Source organism: Hetaerina americana, unplaced genomic scaffold (assembly GCF_022747635.1).
Source record: "Hetaerina americana unplaced genomic scaffold, ioHetAmer1.1.p SCAF_10, whole genome shotgun sequence".
Classification (NCBI taxonomy): Eukaryota; Metazoa; Arthropoda; class Insecta; order Odonata; family Calopterygidae; genus Hetaerina; species Hetaerina americana.
In genome coordinates this window covers 54,144,394-54,171,552 of record NW_027286070.1, presented here as the reverse complement: position 1 = coordinate 54,171,552, position 27,159 = coordinate 54,144,394, and the positions used below count along the sequence as shown (strand labels likewise).

Below are 27,159 nucleotides of genomic sequence, written 5' to 3'. Positions count from 1 at the left end.
TATATCTATAAACTTCAAGGATTAATACATATGGGGATAACACTAAAAAGCCGAAATAATGTTCAGATATTTTAAAACTATTTCAAGTTGGAAATTTAGGTATTTCACTAAGAAATACGTATCGCAAAAAGTAAATTAAATGTAAATAATAAAAAATAAAAAAGAGACCATGTGTTAAATATTCAAAAACCTAACCAAGAAAAAAATATCTGAATTCCTCTAAGGTAAGACCCGTGAGCTCTATTAAAAAATATAGAAATAAGAGACTGAACTAACGTGAAAAGGAATACATTTGTACAATATCAAAACATATATAAAAATAAACCTATTCAAAAATGTGAAGATATTTACCAAATGACTTTCGAAAATAAGATGATTTCAGACAAATCTCATTCCTCGTAGATTGTGTAGACGTGCTTCCTGAGGTAGTGGAATCTGATGCGGACGTAGTATCAGTAGTTGGGGAAAAAGTGGTACTGTGTGTGCCCCTTGAGGAACTCGTGCTACTTGTGGTACTCTCCCTTGTACTCGCGTCTGTTGTTGAAGCTGTAGTGGTCCCAGTCGTGGTGGAGTCCGTCGAACCGGATGTTGTGGCACCTGTGGTACTATCCGTGTTAGTTGATGAACTCGACGGTTCTGTCATAGTCACGGTTGATGTCGTGACTGTCGTTGATTGAGAAGTCGTGCTCCCGGAGGTAGTGGAGTCTGATGCGGCCGTGGTATCGGTGGTTGTTGACATGGTGGTACTCTCTGTGTCCCTGGAGGAACTCGTGCCACTTGTGGTACCCTCCCTTGTACTGGTATCCGTTGTGGAATCTGTGGTGGTCCCAGTCGTGGTGGAGTCCGTCGATCCGGATGTTGTGGTACCTGTGGTACTATCGGTGCTAGTTGATGAGCTCGACGGAACTGTAGTAGTCACGGTTGATGTCGTGACTGCCGTAGATTGTGAAGTCGTGCTACCGGAGGTAGTGGAATCTGATACGGCCGTGGTATCGGTGGTTGTTGACATGGTGGTACTCTCTGTGTCCCTGGAGGAACTCGTGCCACTTGTGGTACCCTCCCTTGTACTGGTATCCGTTGTGGAATCTGTGGTGGTCCCAGTCGTGGTGGAGTCCGTCGAACCGGATGTTGTGGTACCAGTGGTACTATCGGTGCTAGTTGATGAGCTCGACGGACCTGTAATAGTCACGGTTGATGTCGTGACTGCCGTAGATTGTGCAGTCGTGCTCCCGGAGGTAGTGGAATCTGATGCGGCCGTGGTATCGGTCGTTGTTGATAGAGTGGTACTCTCTGTGTCCCTGGAGAAACTAATGCCACTTGTGGTACCCTCACTTGTACTGGTATCCGTTGTGGAATCTGTGGTGGTCCCAGTCGTGGTGGACTCCGTCGAACCGGATGTTGTGGTACCTGTGGTACTATCGGTGCTAGTTGATGAGCTCGACGGAACTGTAGTAGTCACGGTTGATGTCGTGACTGCCGTAGATTGTGAAGTCGTGCTACCGGAGGTAGTGGAATCTGATACGGCCGTGGTATCGGTGGTTGTTGACATGGTGGTACTCTCTGTGTCCCTGGAGGAACTCGTGCCACTTGTGGTACCCTCCCTTGTACTGGTATCCGTTGTGGAATCTGTGGTGGTCCCAGTCGTGGTGGACTCCGTCGAACCGGATGTTGTGGTACCTGTGGTACTATCGGTGCTAGTTGATGAACTCGACGGATCTGTGGTAGTCACGGTTGATGTCGTGACTGTCGTTGATTGAGAAGTCGTGCTCCCGGAGATAGTGGAGTCTGATACGGCCGTGGTATCTGTCGTTGTTGATAGAGTGGTACTCTCTGTGTCCCTGGAGGAACTCGTGCCACTTGTGGTACCGTCCCTTGTACTGGTATCCGTTGTGGAATCTGTGGTGGTCCCAGTCGTGGTGAAGTCCGTCGATCCGGATGTTGTAGTACCTGTGGCACTATCGGTGCTAGTTGATGAGCTCGACGGACCTGCGGTAGTCACGGTTGATGTCGTGACTGCCGTAGATTGTGAAGTCGTGCTCCCGGAGGTAGTGGAATCTGATGCGGCCGTGGTAACGGTGGTTGTAGAAAGGGCGGTACTCTCTGTGTCCCTGGAGGAACTCGTGCCACTTGTGGTACCGTCCCTTGTACTGGTATCCGTTGTGGAATCTGTGGTGGTCCCAGTCGTGGTGAAGTCCGTCGATCCGGATGTTGTAGTACCTGTGGCACTATCGGTGCTAGTTGATGAGCTCGACGGACCTGCGGTAGTCACGGTTGATGTCGTGACTGCCGTAGATTGTGAAGTCGTGCTCCCGGAGGTAGTGGAATCTGATGCGGCCGTGGTATCGGTGGTTGTTGACATGGTGGTACTCTCTGTGTCCCTGGAGGAACTCGTGCCACCTGTGGTACCCTCACTTGTACTGGTATCCGTTGTGGAATCTGTGGTGGTCCCAGTCGTGGTGGAGTCCGTCGAACCGGATGTTGTGGTACCTGTGGTACTATCGGTGTTAGTTGATGAACTCGACGGATCTGTGGTAGTCACGGTTGATGTCGTGACTGTCGTTGATTGAGAAGTCGTGCTCCCGGAGGTAGTGGTATCTGATGCGGCCGTGGTATCGGTGGTTGTTGACATGGTGGTACTCTCTGTGTCCCTGGAGGAACTCGTGCCACTTGTGGTACCCTCCCTTGTACTGGTATCCGTTGTGGAATCTATGGTGGTCCCAGTCGTGGTGGAGTCCGTCGAACCGGATGTTGTGGTACCAGTGGTACTATCGGTGCTACTTGATGAACTCGACGGATCTGTGGTAGTCACGGTTGATGTCGTGGCTGTCGTCGATTGAGAAGTCGTGCTCCCGGAGGTAGTGGAATCTGATGCGGCCGTGGTATCGGTGGTTGTTGACATGGTGGTACTCTCTGTGTCCCTGGAGGAACTCGTGCCACCTGTGGTACCCTCACTTGTACTGGTATCCGTTGTGGAATCTGTGATGGTCCCAGTCGTGGTGAAGTCCGTCGATCCGGATGTTGTGGCACCTGTGGCACTATCGGTGCTAGTTGATGAACTCGACGGACCTGCGGTAGTCACGGTTGATGTCGTGACTGCCGTAGATTGTGCAGTCGTGCTCCCGGAGGTAGTGGAATCTGATGCGGCCGTGGTATCGGTGGTTGTTGACATGGTGGTACTCTCTGTGTCCCTGGAAGAACTCGTGCCACCTGTGGTACCATCCCTTGTACTGGTATCCGTTTTGGAATCTGTGGTGGTCCCAGTCGTGGTGGAGTCCGTCGAACCGGATGTTGTGGTACCTGTGGTACTATCGGTGCTAGTTGATGAGCTCGACGGACCTGTAGTAGTCATGGTTGATGTCGTGACTGTCGTTGATTGAGAAGTCGTGCTCCCGGAGGTAGTGGAATCTGATGCGGCCGTGGTATCGGTGGTTGTTGACATGGTGGTACTCTCTGTGTCCCTGGAGGAACTCGTGCCACTTGTGGTACCCTCCCTTGTACTGGTATCCGTTGTGGAATCTATGGTGGTCCCAGTCGTGGTGGAGTCCGTCGAACCGGATGTTGTGGTACCAGTGGTACTATCGGTGCCACTTGATGAACTCGACGGATCTGTGGTAGTCACGGTTGATGTCGTGACTGTCGTCGATTGAGAAGTCGTGCTCCCGGAGGTAGTGGAATCTGATGCGGCCGTGGTATCGGTGGTTGTTGACATGGTGGTACTCTCTGTGTCCCTGGAGGAACTCGTGCCACCTGTGGTACCCTCACTTGTACTGGTATCCGTTGTGGAATCTCTGGTGGTCCCAGTCGTGGTGAAGTCCGTCGATCCGGATGTTGTGGTACCTGTGGCACTATCGGTGCTAGTTGATGAACTCGACGGACCTGCGGTAGTCACGGTTGATGTCGTGACTGCCGTAGATTGTGCAGTCGTGCTCCCGGAGGTAGTGGAATCTGATGCGGCCGTGGTATCGGTGGTTGTTGACATGGTGGTACTCTCTGTGTCCCTGGAAGAACTCGTGCCACCTGTGGTACCCTCCCTTGTACTGGTATCCGTTGTGGAATCTGTGGTGGTCCCAGTCGTGGTGAAGTCCGTCGATCCGGATGTTTGTGTACCTGTGGCACTATCGGTGCTAGTAGATGAACTCGACGGACCTGCGGTAGTCACGGTTGATGTCGTGACTGCCGTAGATTGTGCAGTCGTGCTCCCGGAGGTAGTGGAATCTGATGCGGCCGTGGTGTCAGTGGTTGTTGACATGGTTGTACTCTCTGTTTCCCTGGAGGAACTCGTGTCACTTGTGGTACCCTCCCTTGTACTGGTATCCGTTGTGGAATCTGTGGTGGTCCCAGTCGTGGTGGAGTCCGTCGATCCGGATGTTGTGGTACTTGTGGTGCTATCGGTGCTAGTTGATGAGCTCGATGGACCTGTAGTAGTCACGGTTGATGTCGTAACTGTCGTTGATTGAGAAGTCGTGCTCCCGGAGGTAGTGGAATCTGATGCGGCTGTGGTATCGGTCGTTGTTGACATGGTGGTACTCTCTGTGTCCCTAGAAGAACTCGTGCCACTTGTGGTACCCTCCCTTGTACTGGTATCCGTTGTGGAATCTGTCGTGGTCCCAGTCGTGGTGGAGTCCGTCGATCCGGATGTTGTGGTACCAGTGGTACTATCGGTGCTAGTTGATGAGCTCGACGGACCTGTAGTAGTCACGGTTGATGTTGTCACTGTCGTTGATTGAGAAGTCGTGCTCCCCGAGGTAGTGGAATCTGATACGGCCGTATTATCGGTGGTTGTTGATAGGGTGGTACTCTCTGTGTCCCGGGAGGAACTAGTGTCACTTGTGGTACCCTCCCTTGTACTGGTATCCGTTGTGGAATCTATGGTGGTCCCAGTCGAGGTGGAGTCCGTCGATCCGGATGTTGTGGTACTTGTGGTACTATCGGTGCTAGTTGATGAGCTCGACGGACCTGTAGTAGTCACGGTTGATGTCGTAACTGTCGTTGATTGAGAAGTCGTGCTCCCCGAGGTAGTGGAATCTGATGCGGCCGTGGTATCGGTGGTTGTTGATAAGGTGGTACTCTCTGTGTCCCTGGAGGAACTAGTGCCACTTGTGGTACCCTCACTTGTACTGGTATCCGTTGTGGAATCTGTGGTGGTCCCAGTCGTGGTGGAGTCCGTCGAACCGGATGTTGTGGTACCTGTGGTACTATCGGGGTTAGTTGATGAACTCGACGGACCTGCGGTAGCCACGGTTGATGTCGTGACATTCGTAGATTGTGTAGTCGTGCTCCCGGAGGTAGTGGAATCTGATGCGGCCGTGGTATCGGTGGTTGTTGATAGAGTGGTACTCTCTGTGTCCCTGGAGGAACTAGTGCCACCTTCGGTAACCTCCCTTGTACTGGTATCTGTTGTGGAATATGTGGTGGTCCCAGTCGTGGTGGAGTCCGTCGATCCGGATGTTGTTGTACCTTTGGTACTATCGGTGCTAGTTGATGAACTCGACGGATCTGTGGTAGTCACGGTTGATGAAGGGCCTGTCGTAGATTGTGAAGTCGTGCTCCCCGAGATAGTGGAATCTGAAGTGGCCGTAATATCGGTGGTTGTTGATAGAGTGGTGCTCACCGTGTCCCTGGTGGAACACGTGCAACTTGTTATACTACCCCCGGTACTGGTATCTGTTGTGGAATCTGTGGTGGTCCCAGTCGTGGTGGAATCCGTCGAACCGGATGTTGTGGTACCTGTGGTACTATTGGTGCTAGTTGATGAGCTCGACGGACCTGTAGTAGTCACGGTTGATGTCGTGACGGTCGTTGATTGAGAAGTCGTGCTCCCGGAGGTAGTGGAATCTGATGCGGCCGTGGTATCGGTGGTTGTTGACATGGTGGTACTATCTGTATCCCTGGAGGAACTCGTGCCACTTGTGGTACCCTCCCTTGTACTGGTATCCGTTGTGGAATCTGTGGTGGTCCCAGTCGTGGTGAAGTCCGTCGATCCGGATGTTGTGGTACCTGTGGCACTATCGGTGCTAGTTGATGAGCTCGACGGACCTGCGGTAGACACGGTTGATGTCGTGACTGCCGTAGATTGTGCAGTCGTGCTCCCGGAGGCAGTGGAATCTGATGCGGCCGTGGTATCGGTGGTTGTTGACATGGTGGTACTCTCTGTGTCCCTGGAGGAACTCGTGTCACTTGTGGTACCCTCCCTTGTACTGGTATCCGTTGTGGAATCTGTGGTGGTCCCAGTTGTGGTGGATTCCGTCGAACCGGATGTTTTGGTACCTGTGGTACTATCGGTGCTAGTTGATGAGCTCGACGGACCTGTAGTAGTCACGGTTGATGTCGTGACTGTCGTTGATTGAGAAGTCGTGCTCCCGGAGGTAGTGGAATCTGATGCGGCCGTGGTATCGGTGGTTGTTGACATGGTGGTACTCTCTGTGTCCCTGGAGGAACTCGTGCCACTTGTGGTACCCTCCCCTGGACTGGTATCCGTTTTGGAATCTGTGGTGGTCCCAGTTGTGGTGGAATCCGTCGATCCAAATGTTATGGTGCCAGTGGTACTATCGGTGCTAGTTGATGAACTCGACGGACCTGTAGTAGTCACGGTTGATGTCGTGACTGCCGTAGATTGTGAAGTCGTGCTACCGGAGGTAGTGGAATCTGATACGGCCGTGGTATCGGTGGTTGTTGACATGGTGGTACTCTCTGTGTCCCTGGAGGAACTCGTGCCACTTGTGGTAACCTCCCTTGTACTGGTATCCGTTGTGGAATCTGTGGTGGTCCCAGGCGTTTGTGAGTCCGTCGATCCGGATGGGGTGGTACCTGTGGCACTATCGGTGCTAGTTGATGAACTCGACGGACCTGCGGTAGTCACGGTTGATGTCGTGACTGTCGTTGATTGAGAAGTCCTGCTCCCGGAGGTAGTGGAATCTGATGCGGCCGTGGTATCGGTGGTTGTTGATAGGGTGGTACTCTCTGTGTCCCTGGAGGAACTATTGCCACTTGTGGTACCCTCCCTTGTACTGGTATCCGTTGTGGAATCTGTGGTCGTCTCAGTCGTGGTGGAGTCCGTCGATCCGGATGTTGTGGTACCTGTGGCACTATCGGTGCTAGTTGATGAGCTCGACGGACCTGTAGTCGTCACGGTTGATGTCGTGACAGTCGTAAATTGTGAAGTCGTGCTCCCGGAGGTAGTGGAATCTGATGCGGCCGTGGTATCGGTGGTTGTTGACATGGTGGTACTCTCTGTATCCCTGGAGGAACTCGTGCCACTTGTGGTAACCTCCCTTGTACTGGTATCCGTTGTGGAATCTGTGGTGGTCCCAGGCGTTTGTGAGTCCGTCGATCCGGATGGGGTGGTACCTGTGGCACTATCGGTGCTAGTTGATGAACTCGACGGACCTGCGGTAGTCACGGTTGATGTCGTGACTGTCGTTGATTGAGAAGTCCTGCTCCCGGAGGTAGTGGAATCTGATGCGGCCGTGGTATCGGTGGTTGTTGATAGGGTGGTACTCTCTGTGTCCCTGGAGGAACTCGTGCCACTTGTGGTACCCTCCCTTGTACTGGTATCCGTTGTGGAATCTGTGGTGGTCCCAGTCGTGGTGGAGTCCGTCGAACCGGATGTTGTGGTACCAGTGGTACTATCGGTGCTAGTTGATGAGCTCGATGGAACTGTAGTAGTAACGGTTGATTGCGTCACTGTCGTTGATTGAGAAGTCATGCTCCTGGAGGTAGTGGAATCTGATGTTGCCGTGGTATCTGTGGTTGTTGACATGGTGGTACTCTCTGTGTCCCTGGAGGAACTCGTGCCACTTGTGGTACCCTCCATTGTACTGATATCCGTTGTGGAATCTGTCGTGGTCCCAGTCGTGGTGGAGTCCGTCGAACCGGATGTTGTGGTACCTGTGGTACTATCGGTGCTAGTTGATGAACTCGACGGATCTGTGGTAGGCACGGTTGATGTCGTGACTGTCGTTGATTGAGAAGTCGTGCTTCCTGAGGTAGTGGAATCTGATGCGGCCGTATTATCGGTGGTTGTTGATAGGGTGGTACTCTCTGTGTCCCTGGAGGAACTCGTGCCACTTGTGGTACCCTCCCTTGTACTGGTATCCGTTGTGGAATCTGTGGTTGTCCCAGTCGTGGTGGATTCCGTCGATCCGGATGTTGTGGTACCTGTGGTACTATCGGTGCTAGTTGATGAGCTCGACGGACCTGTAGTAGTCACAGTTGATGTCGTCACTGTCGTTGATTTAGAAGTCGTGCTCCTGGAGGTAGTGGAGTCTGATGCGGCCGTGGTATCGGTGGTTGTTGACATGGTTGTACTCTCTGTGTCCCTGGAGGAACTCGTGCCACTTGTGGTACCCTCCCTTGTACTGGTATCCGTTGTTGAATCTGTGGTGGTCCCAGTCGTGGTGGAGTCCGTCGATCCAGATGTTTTGGTACCTGTGGTACTATCGGTGCTAGTTGATGAGCTCGACGGACCTGTAGTAGTCACGGTTGATGTCGTGACTGTCGTTGATTGAGAAGTCGTGCTCCCGGAGGTAGTGGAATCTGATGCGGCCGTGGTATCGGTGGTTGTTGAAACGGTGGTACTCTCTGTGTCCCTGGAGGAACTCGTGCCACTTGTTGGACCCTCCCTTGTACTGGTATCCGTTGTGGAATCTGTGGTGGTCCCAGTCGTCGTGGAGTCCGTCGAACCGGATGTTTTGGTACCTGTGGTACTATCGGTGCTAGTTGATGAACTCGACGGATCTGCGGTAGTCACATTTGATGTCGTGACTGTCGTAGATTGTGAAGTCTTGCTCCCCGAGGTAGTGGAATCTGATGCAGTCGTTGTATCGGTGGTTGTGGTTAGGGTGGTACTCTCTGTGTCCCTGGAGGAACTCGTGCCACTTGTGGTACCCTTCCTGGCACTCGAGTCCGTTGTTGAATCTGCGGTGGTCCCAGTCGTGGTGGAGTACGTTGCACCGGATGTTGTGATTTTTTTTGTAATATCGGTACTAGTTGATGGACTTGACGGTTTTATTGAACTATCTATTTTGGTTTTGTGTATCGCAGCTTCTAACGTTTTAATTGTTGATAATCTGACTGCTGACTTGTTTGTTTTCGGGAATTCAGTGGTCAGTTCGTAGCTGTCAAAGGAACTACTGCTTCTTGAATATTCGTCAAGGCTACTGCGGTATGAATAGTGGTTAGAACTGTCAGAGCTATCCGATGATACTTTTGAAATATGATCGGAAAATTCTTCTGTTGAATCCATTGACCAGTTGAAAGGATCATATTCGTCTGATGACGATTGTGAACTTTCGAAAGGCCCTTTTTCCTCTGATTTTGATTCTGAATTTGTATTGGAAACATATTCTTCAAAAGATTTATCTGAACTCTGGTAATAGTTGTACATTTCTGATGATATTTTTGAATTTTGATAGGTTTCACTTTCCTCTGATGATTTTTCTGATTCTGTCTGCGAACTTTGGGAGGAAAAATTTTCCTCCGAAGATTTCTTTAAACTCTGTTGATGATCATATTCTTCTGATGATACTTCTGAACTCTGGATTGAAACGTTTTCTTCCGATGATATTTGTAAACTATTGTAGGAATCATATTCTTCCGATGATTCTTTTGATCTCTGGTAAAGTCCATTTTCTATTGACGATGTTTGTGAACTCAATTGAGAAACATATTCTTCCGAATTTTCTTTTGAACTTTGGTATGGTTCATATTCTTCTGATGTTAATACTGAACTCTGGTATGACCCATATTCTTCCGTATTGTCCTGTGAACTTCGGTATGGTTCATATTCTTCTGATGTTATGGCTGAACTCTGGTATGACCCATATTCTTCTGTATTGACTTGTGAACTTCGGTATGGTTCATATTCTTCTGATGTTAAGGCTGAACTCTGGTATGACATATATTCTACCGTATTGTCTTGTGAACTTTGGTATGGCTCATATTCTGCTGATGTTAATGTTGAACTCTGATATGACGCATATTCTTCCGATGAAATTTGTGAATTCTCAGAAAGGTGATATTCTTCCGAAGATACTTGTGAACTCTGGTATGAATTTTCATATTCTGGTGCTTTCGGAGGATACACGGAGAAAACTTGGGTACCTACAACTCCTGTTTCCCATGGATTTTTATGTTGGAAAAACCAACGAGCGTTTGAAGGTTTCCCTGGTTCTTTTTTCACTTCAAGTTCTTTTGATACACCTGAGAAAGGTAGATTATATATTTGTAAGGATCTTTTTATTTCAAAGCATAAATTAACTTCAACATAATATATTCGTGTAATATTTTTCAGTTCGATGATTTATCATTAGTTTTATAAGAAATCTCTGTGGTGTTTTTTGCTTTCATTTTATTTATTCCTTTTTCTTGCGAGCCATATTTTATTCCCAATATTTCTGCATGACACCCGGCTAGGAGTTATATTTTTTATCATTAGCTGGTTATTATATGCATTTTATGTCTTACTAAATGATCAAATAAGGTGTCACTTGACCGTGGGTGTACGAATGCTTTTAAATGCATCGATATTAAATATAATCGGTAAGTATTTATTTGATCAAATTTAATTTTACCACACAGCTGTGTAAATAAAACGGATATGTGGACAACACTCTTAAACCTGTTAACATTTTATCTGAATGCGTACAATTTATTCTCTTATGTGAAAGTTATCTAATACACAAAAAATGAGGATAATCTTTAAACTTTCGCCGCAGTAAACCAATTAAAATGGTTTTATGGTTATCAGTAGAGTTCTCCTAACCTTATCCTGATATAACATGCACGTAAATTACTTATCAAAATAAGAAGGCAGTATTCTTCTATGTAGCTCCTGTGGTTTTCCTGGAAAGATTTGACGCCCAAAGATTACCGCAGTTGAAGCTGAGTATACCCACAAGGCTTTCTCAACTGAGTTCAACTTGTTCTCTTCGGTCAATTTTATTAAGTTTTGCTGACTGGACTGTTTCTCGTCGAATTTATTGCGCTCGGTTGGCAGTCTTGAACAAAATGTGTGCGAATCAAAACGGCGATTCCATCAGACTCCAAGAAGCAGGGCTAGTACGAGGGGTCATCGAAAATGTTAAATTACTACCAAGAAATAACCGAGATATGTGAACAAAACTTGTTTTTCACATTAAATCATCCCAAAGTACAAAATGTGCAAATTAAATCTATTAGTAAGTGTAATGGGGAATTTATAGGCTGGAAGTGTGATTAAGCTACTTCAAATGGAGGTAACGGTGCCCTGAGAATCAACGATAAAGTGATGGCTCTTGATGAAAAGGTTTAACCCGTCATATGAAACAACTCATGGGGTGAAAAATAAATTTTAAAACTAGCCACATGCCCCTCACGAACGAATCAAGAAGTGGATGGCCATCAATCACGAACGATTGGACGATGCTGCCTCAGTGAAGTAACTTGGAAACCTTAACCTATTAGACCGAAGAGCAATCATCCAAATGATCATGAATGAAGCTGATCTTAGTTACAGCAGTGCGTGGAAAATTAATCACAAAAAACTTTATGTGCATATGCTGTCATCACGCTGGGTTCCACGGCTCCTGAATCCTTTCGTTCCTATTTGTAAAATTAAAAGATTCCTCATCATCTACGAGTAATATCATCTCAAGGACTAAACCTCCAGAGACGTCCTTAGATTAAAAAAGAGTAACCAAGTCTGTATTAAAAAAAGGCGTGACTTACAATTAAGACGTATTGTTCGAATGAAAAAATATAGATGAAAATATGACGTACAAAAAAGAGCAACAATTATTTTATCGAAAAGAGTTGTTGGAGTGAATCGACTATTAGTCTATTTCAGTTCACTCTTCATCAGCTGCGCCCTAAAATACGAAATCATCCAGACCATCTAACAAGACCTGATTCCGCGCCGGAGAAAAGCATGGAATTGTCCCTTCAACATCTTCTAGAGGAAATATCCTCTTCCACTCGTATATTAAATTTGTGCGATGAATGATTAAAAATGGCTCCGTTCTCCAGAAATTTTCCTGTGTGTTTAGTGTAAGTAAGTTTCAGTGCCCTTTCATTTGCCGTTCGTTTAAGTGATTCGTTCTAGATTATAAAGAGCTACGTGCTTGGTAAAAATCCTTCCGGTCGCTGTTTATGTAGGAGTACGAGAACTAATCTTTACAGAAACTCTTGAGACACAAGTTTTTAAGCAAAGTCTATCCAAAAAAAAATTAGGGTTAAATTATTTTCGACATTTTTCCACGGAGTTACCCTAATTTTGTCCACCTTCGTTAATAAGGGTACGAAGAAAAGAATGGGAATAATACATATTCTAAAAAAAATATGAGATTCTCTCATGGGGTCCGTCAGGTTCCAAAAAAATTAACTCTTTGCCGTTTTGATTCACGGGAGAAATGCGAAAAGCAGAGTGTATAGGAAATCAGCAAGTTAACCAAAATATTAAAATGTAGAAGAAGAAGGCATGTCAAAGTATACGCTAAATTAGGAGGGATTAAACTAGAACAGAAGTAGCAATACACATATTTGTGCAGTATTTTAGAGGAATACGGGCATAGCAGTGGGAACATTTTAAGAATTGCGTTAGGGGTAGGAGATGTCCCAAGATAAATAGAGAATTGAACAGAGGTACCTTAACTGAAGAATTTTAGGAAATAATAGATGGACGAATCAATAAATAATTAAATCATGTGACGGCCTAAAAACTGAACTTTGAGGTTAAAAATAACCATAAGCACAGTAATCAACCCGAAAGCGGGTATGATAGGTGATGGTAGAGTTCACCCAGTACTAAGCCCGACGGCGTGTGAAATTCACACATCAGGGTAGGGGGACCAGTGCCTTTCCTTTCCCGGTTATGGTTGCCCAGGAAGATCTGATACCCGAAAAAATCACACAGCAATGGTGGAGCTGGAGGTTCCCATGGGGCCTTGCCCGGGAATCGAACCCGGGACCCTCCGGCAGTCCAACGCTCTATCCCCTGGACTACCGTGACCCGAATTTTGGGGTAAGACGATGAAAACGGATTAGGGACTTCCGAAATGGGGGTTTGGAGGAGAAAGAAGAAAATAAGTTACAGAGAGAGGCGATGACGAAGCAAGAGATAGCTCTTCGAACTACGAAGAAGGCAGTAACATTTACCGGGGAGAATCATAGAATGGAAAAGGAAAGTCGGAGACCTTAATATGAAGGAAAATATTTCGCAACAGAGGTAGAGGATGGAAGTTAATAGATTTTTAGACGGCATAAAGACAGTCAGAAGGTACGGAGAAGAGAAGTACAGTTAGGAGTTGTTGTGTGGTTAATAAGAGGAATTCAACACGTTACATAGCACGTACTTACTAATTGGGAACCTACAAAACCTAAATTTATTAGGTTGGTTTCCCGTGATTGAGAAAATGGAAGGTTTATCTCGGTCTCTTTTTCCGCTATGCTGCCTTCCAAAATGATATGTAGATGCATAGACAAATGCCTTTTATTTGTGGCGTGATGAAGATTTGTCAATTGATGAAAAGGTTCTTTTTAATGAATAGCACAGGTACATGCTGTACAGTATAGTGTGCATAGTACATTTAAAAATTCTAGAGTGAATTTCAACTTCAGTTTTCTACGTATATAGTTTAATGTGCATGTTGTATTTTGTATGTAATGAATATTGGGAGGTAATCAACGTATACATCCAAGTATCTCCTCTCAGTTAAAACTAATCTGTACAAACCCGTCCAAATTTGAGTTTTTCAACGTAGATCAACGGAACTCTTTAATTTAGTCAAATATTTATCCCGTGACTTTAGTAGTAATAGAGATAAACGAAAGAAGAATTGAGGTGCCAATGTCTTTGGATCAATGGAAGAACAAGCATAGATAGAATGGGGTAGCATACATTACCTCCGTATGTTTTGAAGTACTGTGCAGATTACTTTTTCTACTGCACTTGCATAGCCACTTCCTTCATTTAGGACGGTTTGCCTGAGACTATGGGATTGGCGAAAGATGGATATTTTCCTGAGGGCAGGAGGTTGAGGCAGTGGGGACAACTTTTGGAGGTGGGTGAGAACAATACACGACCCTGATTTCCTCCTACGACATCCTTAGATCCTCGGATGCTCTACGGACTGCAATCCCATTCCTTTATTCAAATTGATTCGATGAGTCAATCAATGATAGCAGTTGTTATATCGACCGTGATACTTAATATTTCATGTAATAGAGACTAGAGCTAGAGGGAACTTTAAAAAGCAGTAATGGAACCTGCATCGTTAATTAACTCCAAACAGTTTTTAAATTTCAACTAAACAACTTTTTGACCGTACACTTTATTTGTTTAATTCTTTTACCACCAGCTCTTTCGCTGGACGACATAAGGTCAGGTATTTCACAGTATTCTCCCTCTACTAATGAGCTATTTAAAAAATAAGCCCAACTTAGGTATGAGTGAGTTTTCAAGTCTGTCAGACGTAGATGAAAATGCAAACGTTAAAATATTAGATGAAGCTCAAAGCCCCGTCAAATGGTTGATATCTGGCATAAACAAAAACGACATTGTTATTTTTTTGTGTTGACTTGCAATAAACGGTGTAGTATTCCAATTCTCTAAAAGACATAAACATATCGCCACAAGTGTTGCACCAGATTACTTAGAATTAGAATTTACAGGTGCATTCTGTTCGTTTGATTGTCATCTTTCTAAGATGAAAGAGCACAAGGGTCATGGCAGGGTACATACCACTCCATTGTGGAGTAGGTGGAAAGAATACGGAGGATATAAATCCATAGATACGTGCAGAAATAAATTTTCAATACATTTTTCCTTATTTAAGGACCTGTACTTGATGCCAAACATCTATTTGCGTAGATTTTCATTATATTCCCTGTGTTGAAAATGTCATCACATTCACTCTGGACTCTCTCAGTCCACTCCGTCGCATCAGGATATTTAATCATCTCAACCCTATGGAAGTGCTGTATAAAGTTTTTGCACGGCTCATAGGATAATGACGAGAAGAGAAATATAAACCGAAACTTGGGAGGAGAAAAGCCGTGAAAGGGGAAACGAGATAACGTGAAGATATTTTGGGTATGACAAATAGAACCTGTTAGCGGAGAGGATGAAATACTTACAGGAGGTACTTAAAACGATACAAACATTTATAAATTAGACAAATTTATTAACGAACAAGATAGAGGGAGTACGTACCAGAACCTTGTGGCAAATAAATTAAGCCTGCTCCTGCACGAGCACTAGTATATCTAACATCGATAACTAAAGGTTTATTTAAGGAATATAAGCACGCATTATAGAAAAGGTAGTCCTCCAAACAAAGGTGACCCACGGGGTGGAACAGATGTGATATCTCCGCGGCGTTTCACTGGGTTTAGGGAGAAATGGAAAGAATAGAATTTTTTAGCCTCATTTCTAGCTTACGTATATATTGGGACGTCAGTGGGGAAAGAGTTAGACCATACGAATCGTTTATATCAATGGTATTACCCTTCCCAAAGACGATAAATTATTAGAATATGATTAGAATGTGAGGTCTATCGGGCCTAAGTGAATATCATCCACTAAAGTTGGAGGACAAGTCAAGCAACTATTTAGGTGGAACCCAGATCGGGTTTAGAAATGGAACACGTGGCTCAATGGTAGTGACAGGGACATTAGGTAGACAATATACAAGGGGTTCTGTTATACATTCATGGATTTCAAGAAAGCGCTCCAATTAGTAAGTAATTAACCGAAAATATTACGACGACGAAGAATAGGTTAGGCTCTCCTTGAGATGAATGAATAATGATAGCGGATGGAGACTAGATCTGGGGTATGTAAGAGTTATCCGTATTAGGCCACGATTTTAAAATAGCGAAAAGAATATTTTACTGCCCTAATGAGTAGGAATGAAAGAAGGCGGGGAGCTGGTAATTTATTTTTTCAGAAAGCTATTGTTTGTTCGCCGTCCAGCCATCCATTTGCACTGGTTTCTGAGTGTGATCAATTGTAATTACGGGACATTTTAAATAACAAAACATAAAAAACAAAGTACAAGAATCACTCAGAAGAACAAAAACTAGAAAAAATCGTAATAGTTCACCTATTGATCATTACTTTTTAAGAAAATGGGCATAGATTGGGAAAATGCTGCAGCGAGGAGTATTGGTATTAATAGTTATAACTCTATCAATATATAAAATAAATAATGAACTTATTATCTATGTACTATGATTTCATATGCATTCCGATGAATGTTCAAATATTTTTTTTTTAATTTTGACCATAATATATTGAACGTCATCAAGGGATGTGGGAAGTGTTTAGGGGTAACAAATACTTAATAGTGTTGCGGGCTGTTAGGCTCTTTGGTACAGTGTTATCCGTGGTTTGCAGTGTAGCAATTATTATTTTGTGAAAGATAATGAAAATATGAAGTGGTTTTGTTTCGCCCATGAAAACCCCATTTCTGATCTGCAGACGACTCCTAATGAATAGAAATTGTAAATTAATAGGTTTTCTTTTTTCTCATCCTTGGTAGTCAAGTGGCTGGGCTATTGTCTGGAGGGAATCCGGGTGACGCCTCTAGGCACCCTCTACTTCACCCAAGCTGTGTGGTTTTTCGAGTGTCTAGTCTTCCTGGGAAATCGCTGACGAAACGGAGTAAGAATCTGAGCCCCCTCAACTTGAAAGTGTGAATTTAACGCACCGTTTGATATACCTGTATATATACACAAATAATTCTACAACGGATTAGTCGGATTTTGAATTCAAAAAATTTATCCAAATTTACATACCTTTGGAATTTGATTTTGGAAGATTCTTCACTTCTGTTCCATTTTCATTGGCTACTACATGAACAAAGAACACCAGGACACCAAATATCACTCCATAGTGCTGCGTGATTTTTCTGTGGAAAGAAAAGCGGTTTAATTTTCATTATTTTTCGCTAGGTACCATCGGCTCGGAATAGCAAGAAAAAGTAAAGAAAATATATTATATGATACATCGAAAGCCCATAGGAAAAATATATTGAAAAGGGAATGCAAGGTATAATAGAAATATGAACTTCGCCTTCCTACAAATAAATTTTTAATGCACACGCAAGTTTATGAAATATTGTTTCATTTTACCGTAAATATACTGTAATATAAATTAGAGAGTGGACGTGCAGTACATTTTTTGAGCGGCTAATGACCGAAGAGCCCAAGTTCGACTCCGAGTGACATCTCTGGACATCCTTAGCTTCACCCAAACTGTGTGATTTTTGGGCCACCAGTTCTTTCTGGGAAACCCCAGACGGTACGGGGAAAGGATTCCCACCATCGCTCCCACAAATGTCTGAATACTGCATATCGTATATGAAGTAAGGAATGAGGAAGTATTTTCTGGCCCAGTTATTCCCGAACCCGATATTCCAGGGAATATACAAAATATACTATATTTTAGTATAATTTTTCGTTACTTTCGAAAATGTATCGTTACTTTTTTGATATCTATCTAGCCAGATAATTCAGGTGTGTGTGTGTATATATATAGATAGATATATATATATATATAGAAACATATATATATATATATATATATATAGAAACATATATATATATATATATATATATATATGACGTTGGCCTACAAATTGCATTGTAATTTGGAGGCACTTTCAAGTACTTTCGCAATACTATCATTTTAATAGAAGAAGAACTGCAAGCATACGGCACGAGTCGGAATTAAGGACCGAAGAGAAACTTTGCCTGCGAGAAAATTGGGTTTCTACTAGGTGACTTTCTTAAGACATTAAATATTTCCGAGGCCAATCCGCCTGACCCCTTTGTTGCAATAATTGCGTCCCCCACCCCAACCGAATCACGTCGGAGTAATCGCCAACGTAGCGTGAAAATTTAGAAATAATTTGACGGTGTAGTCCATTCAAAAACAGTCCAAAGCCCTTAAAGGTCATCCCGGTCTCCATGGTACATATCTAGTTTCCTTTCCACCAGGAAGAGAAACCCTTCGCCTTTGCGGACTTTTTCAAATGCTGAAAAGACCCGAGCAGTGTAGTGTACTTGTCTACACCCTGATTGCCGTACGTTGACAGCTATATCAGTTGTATTTACCCCGATAGTATTTCACGCTGGACGCATAGATGTCGAATTTCAAACTCCACCAGCTCCATCACCACGTTTCATCTCTTCATGTCATATGAACTTGCAGAATATTTTGGTTATTTCTCGAGCCTCCCTCTTTTACTGTTGGAAAGCAACGATGCCGACGTAAAAGGCCTTGGCGTCACTCTCAGCCTAACTCGAAATGAATCTGTTCGCATGAACATTTCCTTCGAACGAGTTCTAGGAAACCCCCACCTTTCAGAAGGCTGAAGGCGAAAGGCTGCTGACAGCGAATCCCGGAGGAAAACAACGAACCGACGCCAAATCCTACAGCTATCGCTCTCAAACTCAGACATTAACCTCCACCAAAGTCGAATGGCGCACAATCACTTGCCTCTTCATCTTCATTTGGGGTTCTTTGTACGATCCCTTCTCTCTCCCGCGTACTCCTCTCCGAGGCAATCCGATGTCGGGAGGATGGCACAAGGAAGGTGACGAAAGAAATAACCTCCAACGAACGTGTATGCTTTCCTCCACGAAGAATACTCGTGAGTTGCTCCTTTCTCCTTTTTCCTATCGACAGCTTATATATATCACTCCCCATTGGGCAAGGGAGGGGGCACACTATCCACATGAGTCCGTCCCGTCCTAGGAGACACCAATTATCCATGGTGCTAATCTCCAGGCTCCCCATTCGTCTTCTCTGAGGGGGAGGAATGGAAGTAAGGGAGAGTGTTGGTTTGGGGGACCGACATACGCAATGGCCCGCAATCCCTCCCTCTCTCCTTTTCCAACACAAAACATGGAGGTTGTGGGAGGGGTGGTGTCGAAGACATCCCTTTGCATTCGACACTCTCCTAATCGCTGATGGCCACTTAGGGTATACATTCAGGTTTAATATTCTTGCGATATCCATTCAGAACCGATGCTTTGCATATCACCGTTTCTCCTTATTTTTTTCTAAGTCAGTATTTTAGTTTTTTATCACCTCCGCCTCCTTGGCTTCTTTCACCCTGCCCCTCGGCTGGTAAAACAAAATCAATCCAGAGGTTTGTTTGACAGGTGAAGAAATAACAGCTCGCCTTTCACGATGGCGTGTTAAATCCACGCGGTCTGCGTTATGGGGACGAGATTCTTTCCCAGTGCCGCCTACGTATCTACAGGGGGTTTTGGTAGCCAGAAGAAGGTGAAATGTAGGTTCATTTAATCTTCTTCTGGCTACCACAAGGCCTGGGGGTGTCCTGACGCGTCTCCCAGTTTTCAACCCTGCGCCGGGTGGTAAGCTGCCAATTACCGCTTCCACACTTATTAGTTTTGACGTTGGTTATTTGCTGGGTTCTCAGCAGGTTTTTCCATGCATCTGTTTTTTGAGTATTTCCTTGAGTGAGTTTTACATGTACATCTTAGCCTACAATGTGCTATGCGGTGTTGTAACAGGTCACCAGATTTCTGTGTAATTGTTGATTATTAGCATTGGGTATCATTTAATTTTCTGCTTTTTGAGAGTGGTACCTGAATTTTTGTGTAGAAGTAATTCATAGTTCAACTGATCACTTTGGTGATTCAGTTGAACCATCACCAGGTGACACATTAAACAATTTTATAACACGCCCGTTCCCACGCACAGCCCCAAACATGAGTGGTTCAAATAATATTTTGTATTCACGTAATGTTTTCATTATCGATTCGGGCATTTAATAGAGGGGTGGGTCTCATGGGTCAAAACTCATGTGGGGTGGATCAAGGTTTAGGATTCTCATAATCCCTCCCCGCAGTTAAATCACGAGGTCCCTTAACCTTGACTCCAACCCTTCGCATATTTTTGCCATTATCCTCTATCACCACCACTAGAAGTGGTATACAATTAATGTAATGTAAAAAATTTTCTGTAAGACAAATTTAATTATGACGCCCCGCGTTTATAAATAAGATCCTGTAACAATGTGGTAATGTGAAAATTCAATGTTTTAAATTTTAGCTCCTCTTGGGTAGATAGAAGTTAGGTACGTGTTGCTTTCTACTGCTGTGGTTACTGACTTCATGAGGGAAAAGAATTAGCATATCATAACATCCAGTCCAACAAATACAACAGTCCTGCTCGGCTTGACTCCATTGTTTTCTCTGGATCAACGTTAAACGCAAATGATTTGTACCTATCTAGTATTTGAAATCGCTTGTGTAAAGATCGTGAGGTTTGTGACTCCCAACTCAGCAGCTACAATAAATTATGACGTCCTATTCGTTCAAAAAACAGTTTTCCACGAAATGGGAACTTATTTTTCCTGACTTTTGTTCCATTCCTGAATCAGGTCCAGGGTCCCAAATGGCCTATTTGTATTCATGGTGAGGTCTAACCAAGACGAAATGGGACCTCTCGTAAAACTCTTCCGGCGAGCCGAGCGGTATCTCCAGTTTCACCGGAGATCGCATTTAGCTATAAAGTCATCTTCCTTTATATATATTTCCTTACTTCTTTCTAATTACTGCTATTGATATATGAAAACATGTACAATAAATTGTTTTCAATTTTTCACAATTTTAATATTCATATATTTTACCCTCTATGCATTTGAAACTTTTGTGGATTATTTGGAAAAATAAGTATTCATGATGTTTTTATTAAACCTATTCATTGTTCCGTTGTACTTTCCCAAAAATATTATGTATATTTAATTTACTAGTTCGTTTCTTTCCATAGCAAATTCACCTTTGCTAATAGCAGCAATTGTTGGAGGATCTTAAATAATCAGTGAACTTCTTTCAACGTGGTTAGATGAATGCTTGTCTAGGTAGTGTCGAAGGAGAGGAATAAGAAGCAACAGTGGCCGAATGTCGATATGTTCTCTCTCTCTTGACTTAAAGACAGCTTCACAAATGATACATTATTAATATGAAACTTGTTTGATAAAGAGAATGTAAGGGATAATTGTAAAGTGAGGTTATATTTTGTATATCTTGCAGAGTCTTGTGAAAGATGGAGAGATAAAAATATAGTGATTAAAAGGCTCGCGACTCCTGGTAGAAAGTTACATAATTAGTACTCGGTGGAGTTTACAAAAACTTTTGGCGTTGGTCTGAAACAGCAAAAATGGTGTTCAAAAGAGTACTCCTTCCCATATCCTTTCGCGGAAATGAAACTTGGGTATATCGAGATATCATACATAATAATAATAACATTAGTCACCTCTCCGATGGTGACGGACAGCCCTTTAGATTCTCCCATTTCTTTGGCACCAATAAAACCTGGTGCTAGCCGGAGACTGAGATGACGTCATCACAGAGTGTTACTTTAAATAAAAAAAATATTTATCTACAATTGATAATGCACATTATAAAATCTTGCTTATCATACAATTGATATTTTAAACTATCAATTAAGCCATAAATCATAATTTCAATCAGAGTAAAAATTTCACAAATATTCATACATATTCATTTTCTATTCCCATAGTAAAACTGGTTAACTAAAAGCGAGTTACTTCTTTAGGAATCATTATTTTTTGCCATTTTTTGATTTTGTTTTTTTATGTTACATTATGGTTCCTTAAGTTCAGTCTTATTGATGAGTACCATTAAGCGTACTTTTATCCATTTGCTTAGAACTCCCGTATAATGCTTATTGCATTTGTAAGGTCTGAACATAGTTTTTATTTCATGCGCCTTCAATTAGTAATTATTTTAGTTTATCCGAGCTAGTATTATTTCTTTATTATATTATTAGTTGGTTCATCATGCTTCTACTTCTATACGCTTTTGCTTCCTACCCGTTGCACTAGGGAAACTGGAATTACATATAGATAGTTATTTATTGTGTCATATGTTGCTATTCCCTCCTTTTAATGATTCTGCTTGAACTTAATGTAATTCTCTGAAATAATTTTGTGAAACAGAGTTTTCTGCATGAAATGTGTTTACGATTTTATACTTAGTTGCCTGTTACTCTGTCGCAGGCACACCTTTCAGGCATAATAAATTAGTTTTGTCAGGTTATTTTTATTTAGAATTTATACCAGAATTAATTCCATTTTTGCTCCCTCCATCCATCCTATCGCCTTTTGCAAACAATCTGCCAAGATATACTTTGCCCCCTTGGCCAATCAATTTATATGCAACCATTCTTCCGCGTCTACTTATCAAACATGAGTGTTTTACTTTCCTTTTCCTATTTAAAAAAATAAAAGAGTTATCATTTTTCATAGCATGAAGAGCACAAGGTAGCAAGAAGAGAAAGTAGAAAAGCAGAAAGAGAAGAATAAGCCTAGCTGGTAGTGTTATTCGGCAGTGATTTAGAGGCTTATGTAGAGAGAATGAAATTACAAGCAAGATGAACAGTGGATGTTTAGGATGAAATTTCTTTAAGTATGCTTATCGTTGTCAAGGGACTGTTCAGCGAGTGACTTTACGTGATAGATGAAATCAAACGTTTTAAATTCCGTATGGCAAAGTGATGGTGTGGACAAGAAGGACCGAACCTCATAGTTCTTCATTTTCACGGCTTGGCAAGTGGTTAGGCTAGCTGGATAAGGTTTTGGCCCCTTTCCAAGGGAAGCAATCACTCGGAAAAGCGGGATGGAGTGGCAACATTTCAGTTCAGTGTTCTATTTTAAACGCTTGCAGATTATCTTATGTGAAATGTTTCCATTGGAGAATTGGAAGCGGACCTCAAAGTAGTGAGCATCCCGTTCCCGTTCAAGCGGCGCGATTTCGGGCGACTGAAATACATCGGGAGGGGGCGGGTGTGAGAGAGGGGAGGGTCAAGGAAGGGCTGCCGATGGGGCGGGCGGATTAGGTATCCGTCACCCCATTTTGCACTCATCGGAACTCGAAATTTTCAGGAAGAGACGTAGTTACATACAAGGTGTGATAAAAAAAGACAGGACTGATTTTACCATTTTTTATTCCGACGGATACAGCTTAATCGAACTTGTCGCCATCGAAGTACATGCCTTGGCTGACGATATACCTTAGCCAGCGTTTCTTCCAGCTCTCGAACCCTGCCTGGTAAGCCACCTTAGGGATCCTCTTCAGATCCGCCGTGCAGTTAGTTATAATGTCCGCTATAGAGTCGAATCGGCGCCCTTTCAAGGTTGATTTTAACTTTGGAAACAAAAAAAATTCTGATGGAGCCACGTCTGGTGGCTGCGGGATCACGGAAGTTCCGGTTCTGGCGAAAAACTCAGTCACGATCAGCGACGTGTGAGCCGGCGCGTTATCGTGGTGGAAACGCCATGCATTGTTGCTCCACGTGTCCGGCCTCTTTCGGCTCATTTTTATGTTGCACATAGCCGCAAAACCTCCTGGTGAACTACTGGCCTTGCCAATCACGTCGTCTGTTTTAAGGCACTCGGAGGTGCTTTCTTTCTTTTTAATGTTCCGCTTACAAAAAATACATTTCAAGTGTCCAGATGTCCTCTTTGCGAACATTTAAGTCGACCATTACTTCCGTTACGTCATTCAAAGTAACTTATTACTTCCTCAAGGGGCAAATGCACTAGTTGCACGCCCCAGCTTCGGGTTTCCGGACGGGATCTGACGCAGCAACGTTTATCCTAGGGTCGATACTTGGTTACGACGCTGCTTTTGTGCAACCCTGTACTCCGCCGTCAAATCAACGGCGATGAAACGCCCACAGTCTACTCAGACAAGGATGTATTTACTGGACAATGCAGTTACGTAAATACCAGCGTTGATACCACTCACGTCGGCCAAGAGAGCCAAGTTTTAACTCGTATCTCCAAAGCCGGAAAGCCATTTGAAGAGCTACTGAGATTCGATGTGCCTATGCTCAAAGATATTAGACCCACCTTAAGGTGGTCAGCCATTTTACTCCTGAGTTAGATATTCCTATCAATGAGTTTGGCGCCTTTCTTTATACAGGACTACCGCCGAACGTTTCTAAAGATTTTTCCACAGAGTATCTATTTTCAAGTGTAGACAGTAAGGGCTGATTTTTCATCAGAGAAGAAAGAAGAGGTATCTTAACCAACGACCACTAATCCTTTCTCGCAAATTAAACAACAGAAGGCAAGTCACCTTTGCTAGATGAAATGCGCTGTTTCTTGTCACAGCGTTGTAAGCATCTTTAGGCTTTTATTAGCGGATGAAATTTTTCATTAAATACTGTTTCAAGAATCTCCGAGCGTGGTACTTGAATCTAAATTACATTAAAATAATGATCTTAACTTGCATTTACTTAAGACGGGTTAGTTTTCATCCCATTAGTCATGCAGAAGCTTTCTCGAAAATTTCTTTGCTGCATCATGCCGGGGTGAGTGCTGGATGATTTGGAGTTAACCAATCGGTACTCACGTTTTCAAAATGCTCTTAGCAATGCTCTACATAGCCGAATTAGTTCGTTTATCCATCAAAAAGTATTTTAGTCTTGTAAATGCAGCAGAAGTTATATCCATTTCGATTCCCATAGCGTTTTGTTTCAATGTTGTTTCTTGCGATGGGTACTTTTGCGTATTTTTATTTTGTGCGACGAAGACAACGGATGTGAAACAGCGAATGAAATGAATAGGCCGCAGAAATCGTGGGCTAATGACACCCTTTTTAAATTACAACAAATTACGGCATGTTTTGTTAAAGGTAGCCTCTGAATTCACAGCCATAAGTTTTCACATGCATTTCATTTCCTCAGTAGCACATATATGCATTGCGGAAATATCCAAATCCAGATTATTCAATTAGGTATTCACGGCTGATTCCCACATACGGCGGAGCGAGATAAAAATACGTTAATCGTAGGGCCGAATGGGTAACAACGGGCAAAATTTCAAATAAAATATGCAAAACATTATCTAAACCAGTTACAATTATCTATCTGTATCTTCATTGACGTATACATTTAAAGTGCACATGAAATTCCACCTAAGTTAAGTACATTGGGTTGTTGAAAAACCGCAGTCTTCTTATAGAAGGCTCGTTTAAAACACAAAGCGCGCACACAGAAATCCAATATTTATAGAAAATATGCTACCAGTTCACTGCTTTATCGGCAGTTTAGTAATCCCCCTTTTATTCACTAAATTTACATAAAATATATAAATTATCAAAATGTAAAAATCATGAACAGGCTTAATGTTGATAGACCTAACGGATAGGAAAGGTATTTCCAAAATACAGCACAAATAGCATTAATCGATTACCGTTACGTAATCGCCCTCCTAATGCATTATACAAAGTTTTCTCTTTTCGTAACGATTTACGAGCTTGAATGTCATCTTATGATTGAAGAGAGAATATTATTTATTCTCTGCGCTTTGAGGTTTACTTAACTAAAGCGAAGCAATTCATTTGCTGAGAAAAACAACTCCAGTAGAAGTCTTCACGTTTTTATAAACAGTCATTTCTTAATCAATGAGTTCAGCTGAGCGTTCTTCAAGTCACCCGCAATGAAATTTTAAAAAAATACAGGTTTCATGAAATTTTCAACGGTATATTTTTGTGGAAAATTCCCAATCTTTGACTTAAAAAAATGAACTCCATAGAGTGAAACATTAAAACCACATCAAAACAAAATCGATGAGAGATTCTGTAATTAAGAAAACTGTGTTAAGCATGGGTTTTGGAGGGAATTTGGTGGGAGATACCGGGTGGAGCAATTCCCATATTTGAGCAGTATTTTAAAAATGAATGGACGTTCTTGTGGGTAAATTGAAAAGAGAACAGTGCGCGTGACAGAATAATTTGGAAGAAGGTAATCGATGAAAGATGCACCATTTGAAGGCATAAGAAAGAGATGATTAATAGGGAATTGAAACGTGACGTTTGATGCAAGAGAATTAACGTATATATTGGGTGCTTTTGAGATCTGAAAATGGAGAAGAATTGAGAACATAAGTTGATAAGTGAGGGAGACCAACGACGATATGTCAGGGAAGAGAGAAAGCGACAAGGCAAAATCTGAAGAAGGTGGAAAAAGTGAGTCGAAGGAATGTTGAGTAGTAATGGGATGCTGATTTAAAGCCGCGATAAAAGGAAGAATGTTGGGTAATCAGGGCGGAGAAGTGAGGAAATTAACTTATTTTAAGGTATGAAGGTAGAAAGAGTGAACGAAGAACCAAAGAAGAAAATAATTTAGGGCAAAGAAGAGGAAGTACGCCATATGCGTTGAAGGAGAATAACACGTGGAGAATTTCAATCTCCGCAAAACTCTTGTCCGAAAACTTTACTCAATTTAACACTGAAGAAGGTGTTAGATTTTAAATGAATTGAATGAAATTAAATTATATCATAAACAATGAGATTTAGGAAACTATCATAAAATATAGAAATTCGTAGAGAAACAAGGCGTATATAGTTTTTCCATTTCATTTTATACAGGTATTACAAACTGTAAAACAAATTTTTCATTCAAACAGTTAAGAGTGTGGAAGAACATTTGTACAACTATATTCTATACCACTTATAATATTCAAAGGAAACATTTGAGGAACTCCCCGAGTCCCACATTTCTGTTGATATCTCAGGACGACAGTGTTGACAGGAAAGCATTACTTACTGCCCAATATCGCGTGAATTCCACTAATTACTTGGTTACATAAACGACTTTGAGGGCACAGATAATGATGGTCTTGTCACAAAGAGCCCTTTTCGGTTTCTTGATAACGTGAAAAGCCCTTCTGACACGTCACAGTCTCAAGTTATGTCCAGGATCCCATAACATTTAGCCTTACACGCCGTTGGGCTCGCCCTCTCCGTAAACCTCCGCCGTAGTTTTAATCGTTTGCCCCATGCCAAATCATAAGTTTGTAAACTCATATGTAAACTATTCTCCCAGCTTGTGTAATTGGTAGGCTGTGCTCTTGTAAAATCACCTTTCCACACTCCTATTTGGAGGTTATTTCTGAAACTAGTTGGTCGAGTTTGCTGGCTCCTAGGTCGACGAGGTAACGTTCCAGCCAGCAAACTCAAAGATCGAGGGTTCGATTCCCATCCAGGTGGATTCTCATGCACCTTTGGCATGATTGTATGTTATTATTTTCAACCATTGGTTTAGGGTAGGATGGAAAAATAGACGAATTTTCCGTCGACGTCTTTCCGGAATGGTACTGGCACAGGTGCTATATT

At 43.1% G+C, this 27,159-nt stretch overlaps 1 protein-coding gene across 1 annotated transcript in view; it reads right to left on the bottom strand.

Annotated features, from left to right (window-relative positions):
* Nucleotides 1–18,152, bottom strand: part of LOC139700333 (serine-rich adhesin for platelets-like) — a 52,109-nt gene extending 33,957 nt beyond the window's left edge. The window contains exons 1-3 of the mRNA XM_071598972.1: nucleotides 18,094–18,152; nucleotides 16,774–16,886; nucleotides 529–10,200 (exon numbers count right to left, since the gene is read on the bottom strand). Coding sequence (XP_071455073.1) covers nucleotides 529–10,200; nucleotides 16,774–16,886; nucleotides 18,094–18,152 — 9,844 coding nt within the window. The remainder of the gene's footprint in view (nucleotides 1–528; nucleotides 10,201–16,773; nucleotides 16,887–18,093) is intronic.
* Nucleotides 18,153–27,159: the final 9,007 nt, after the last annotated feature.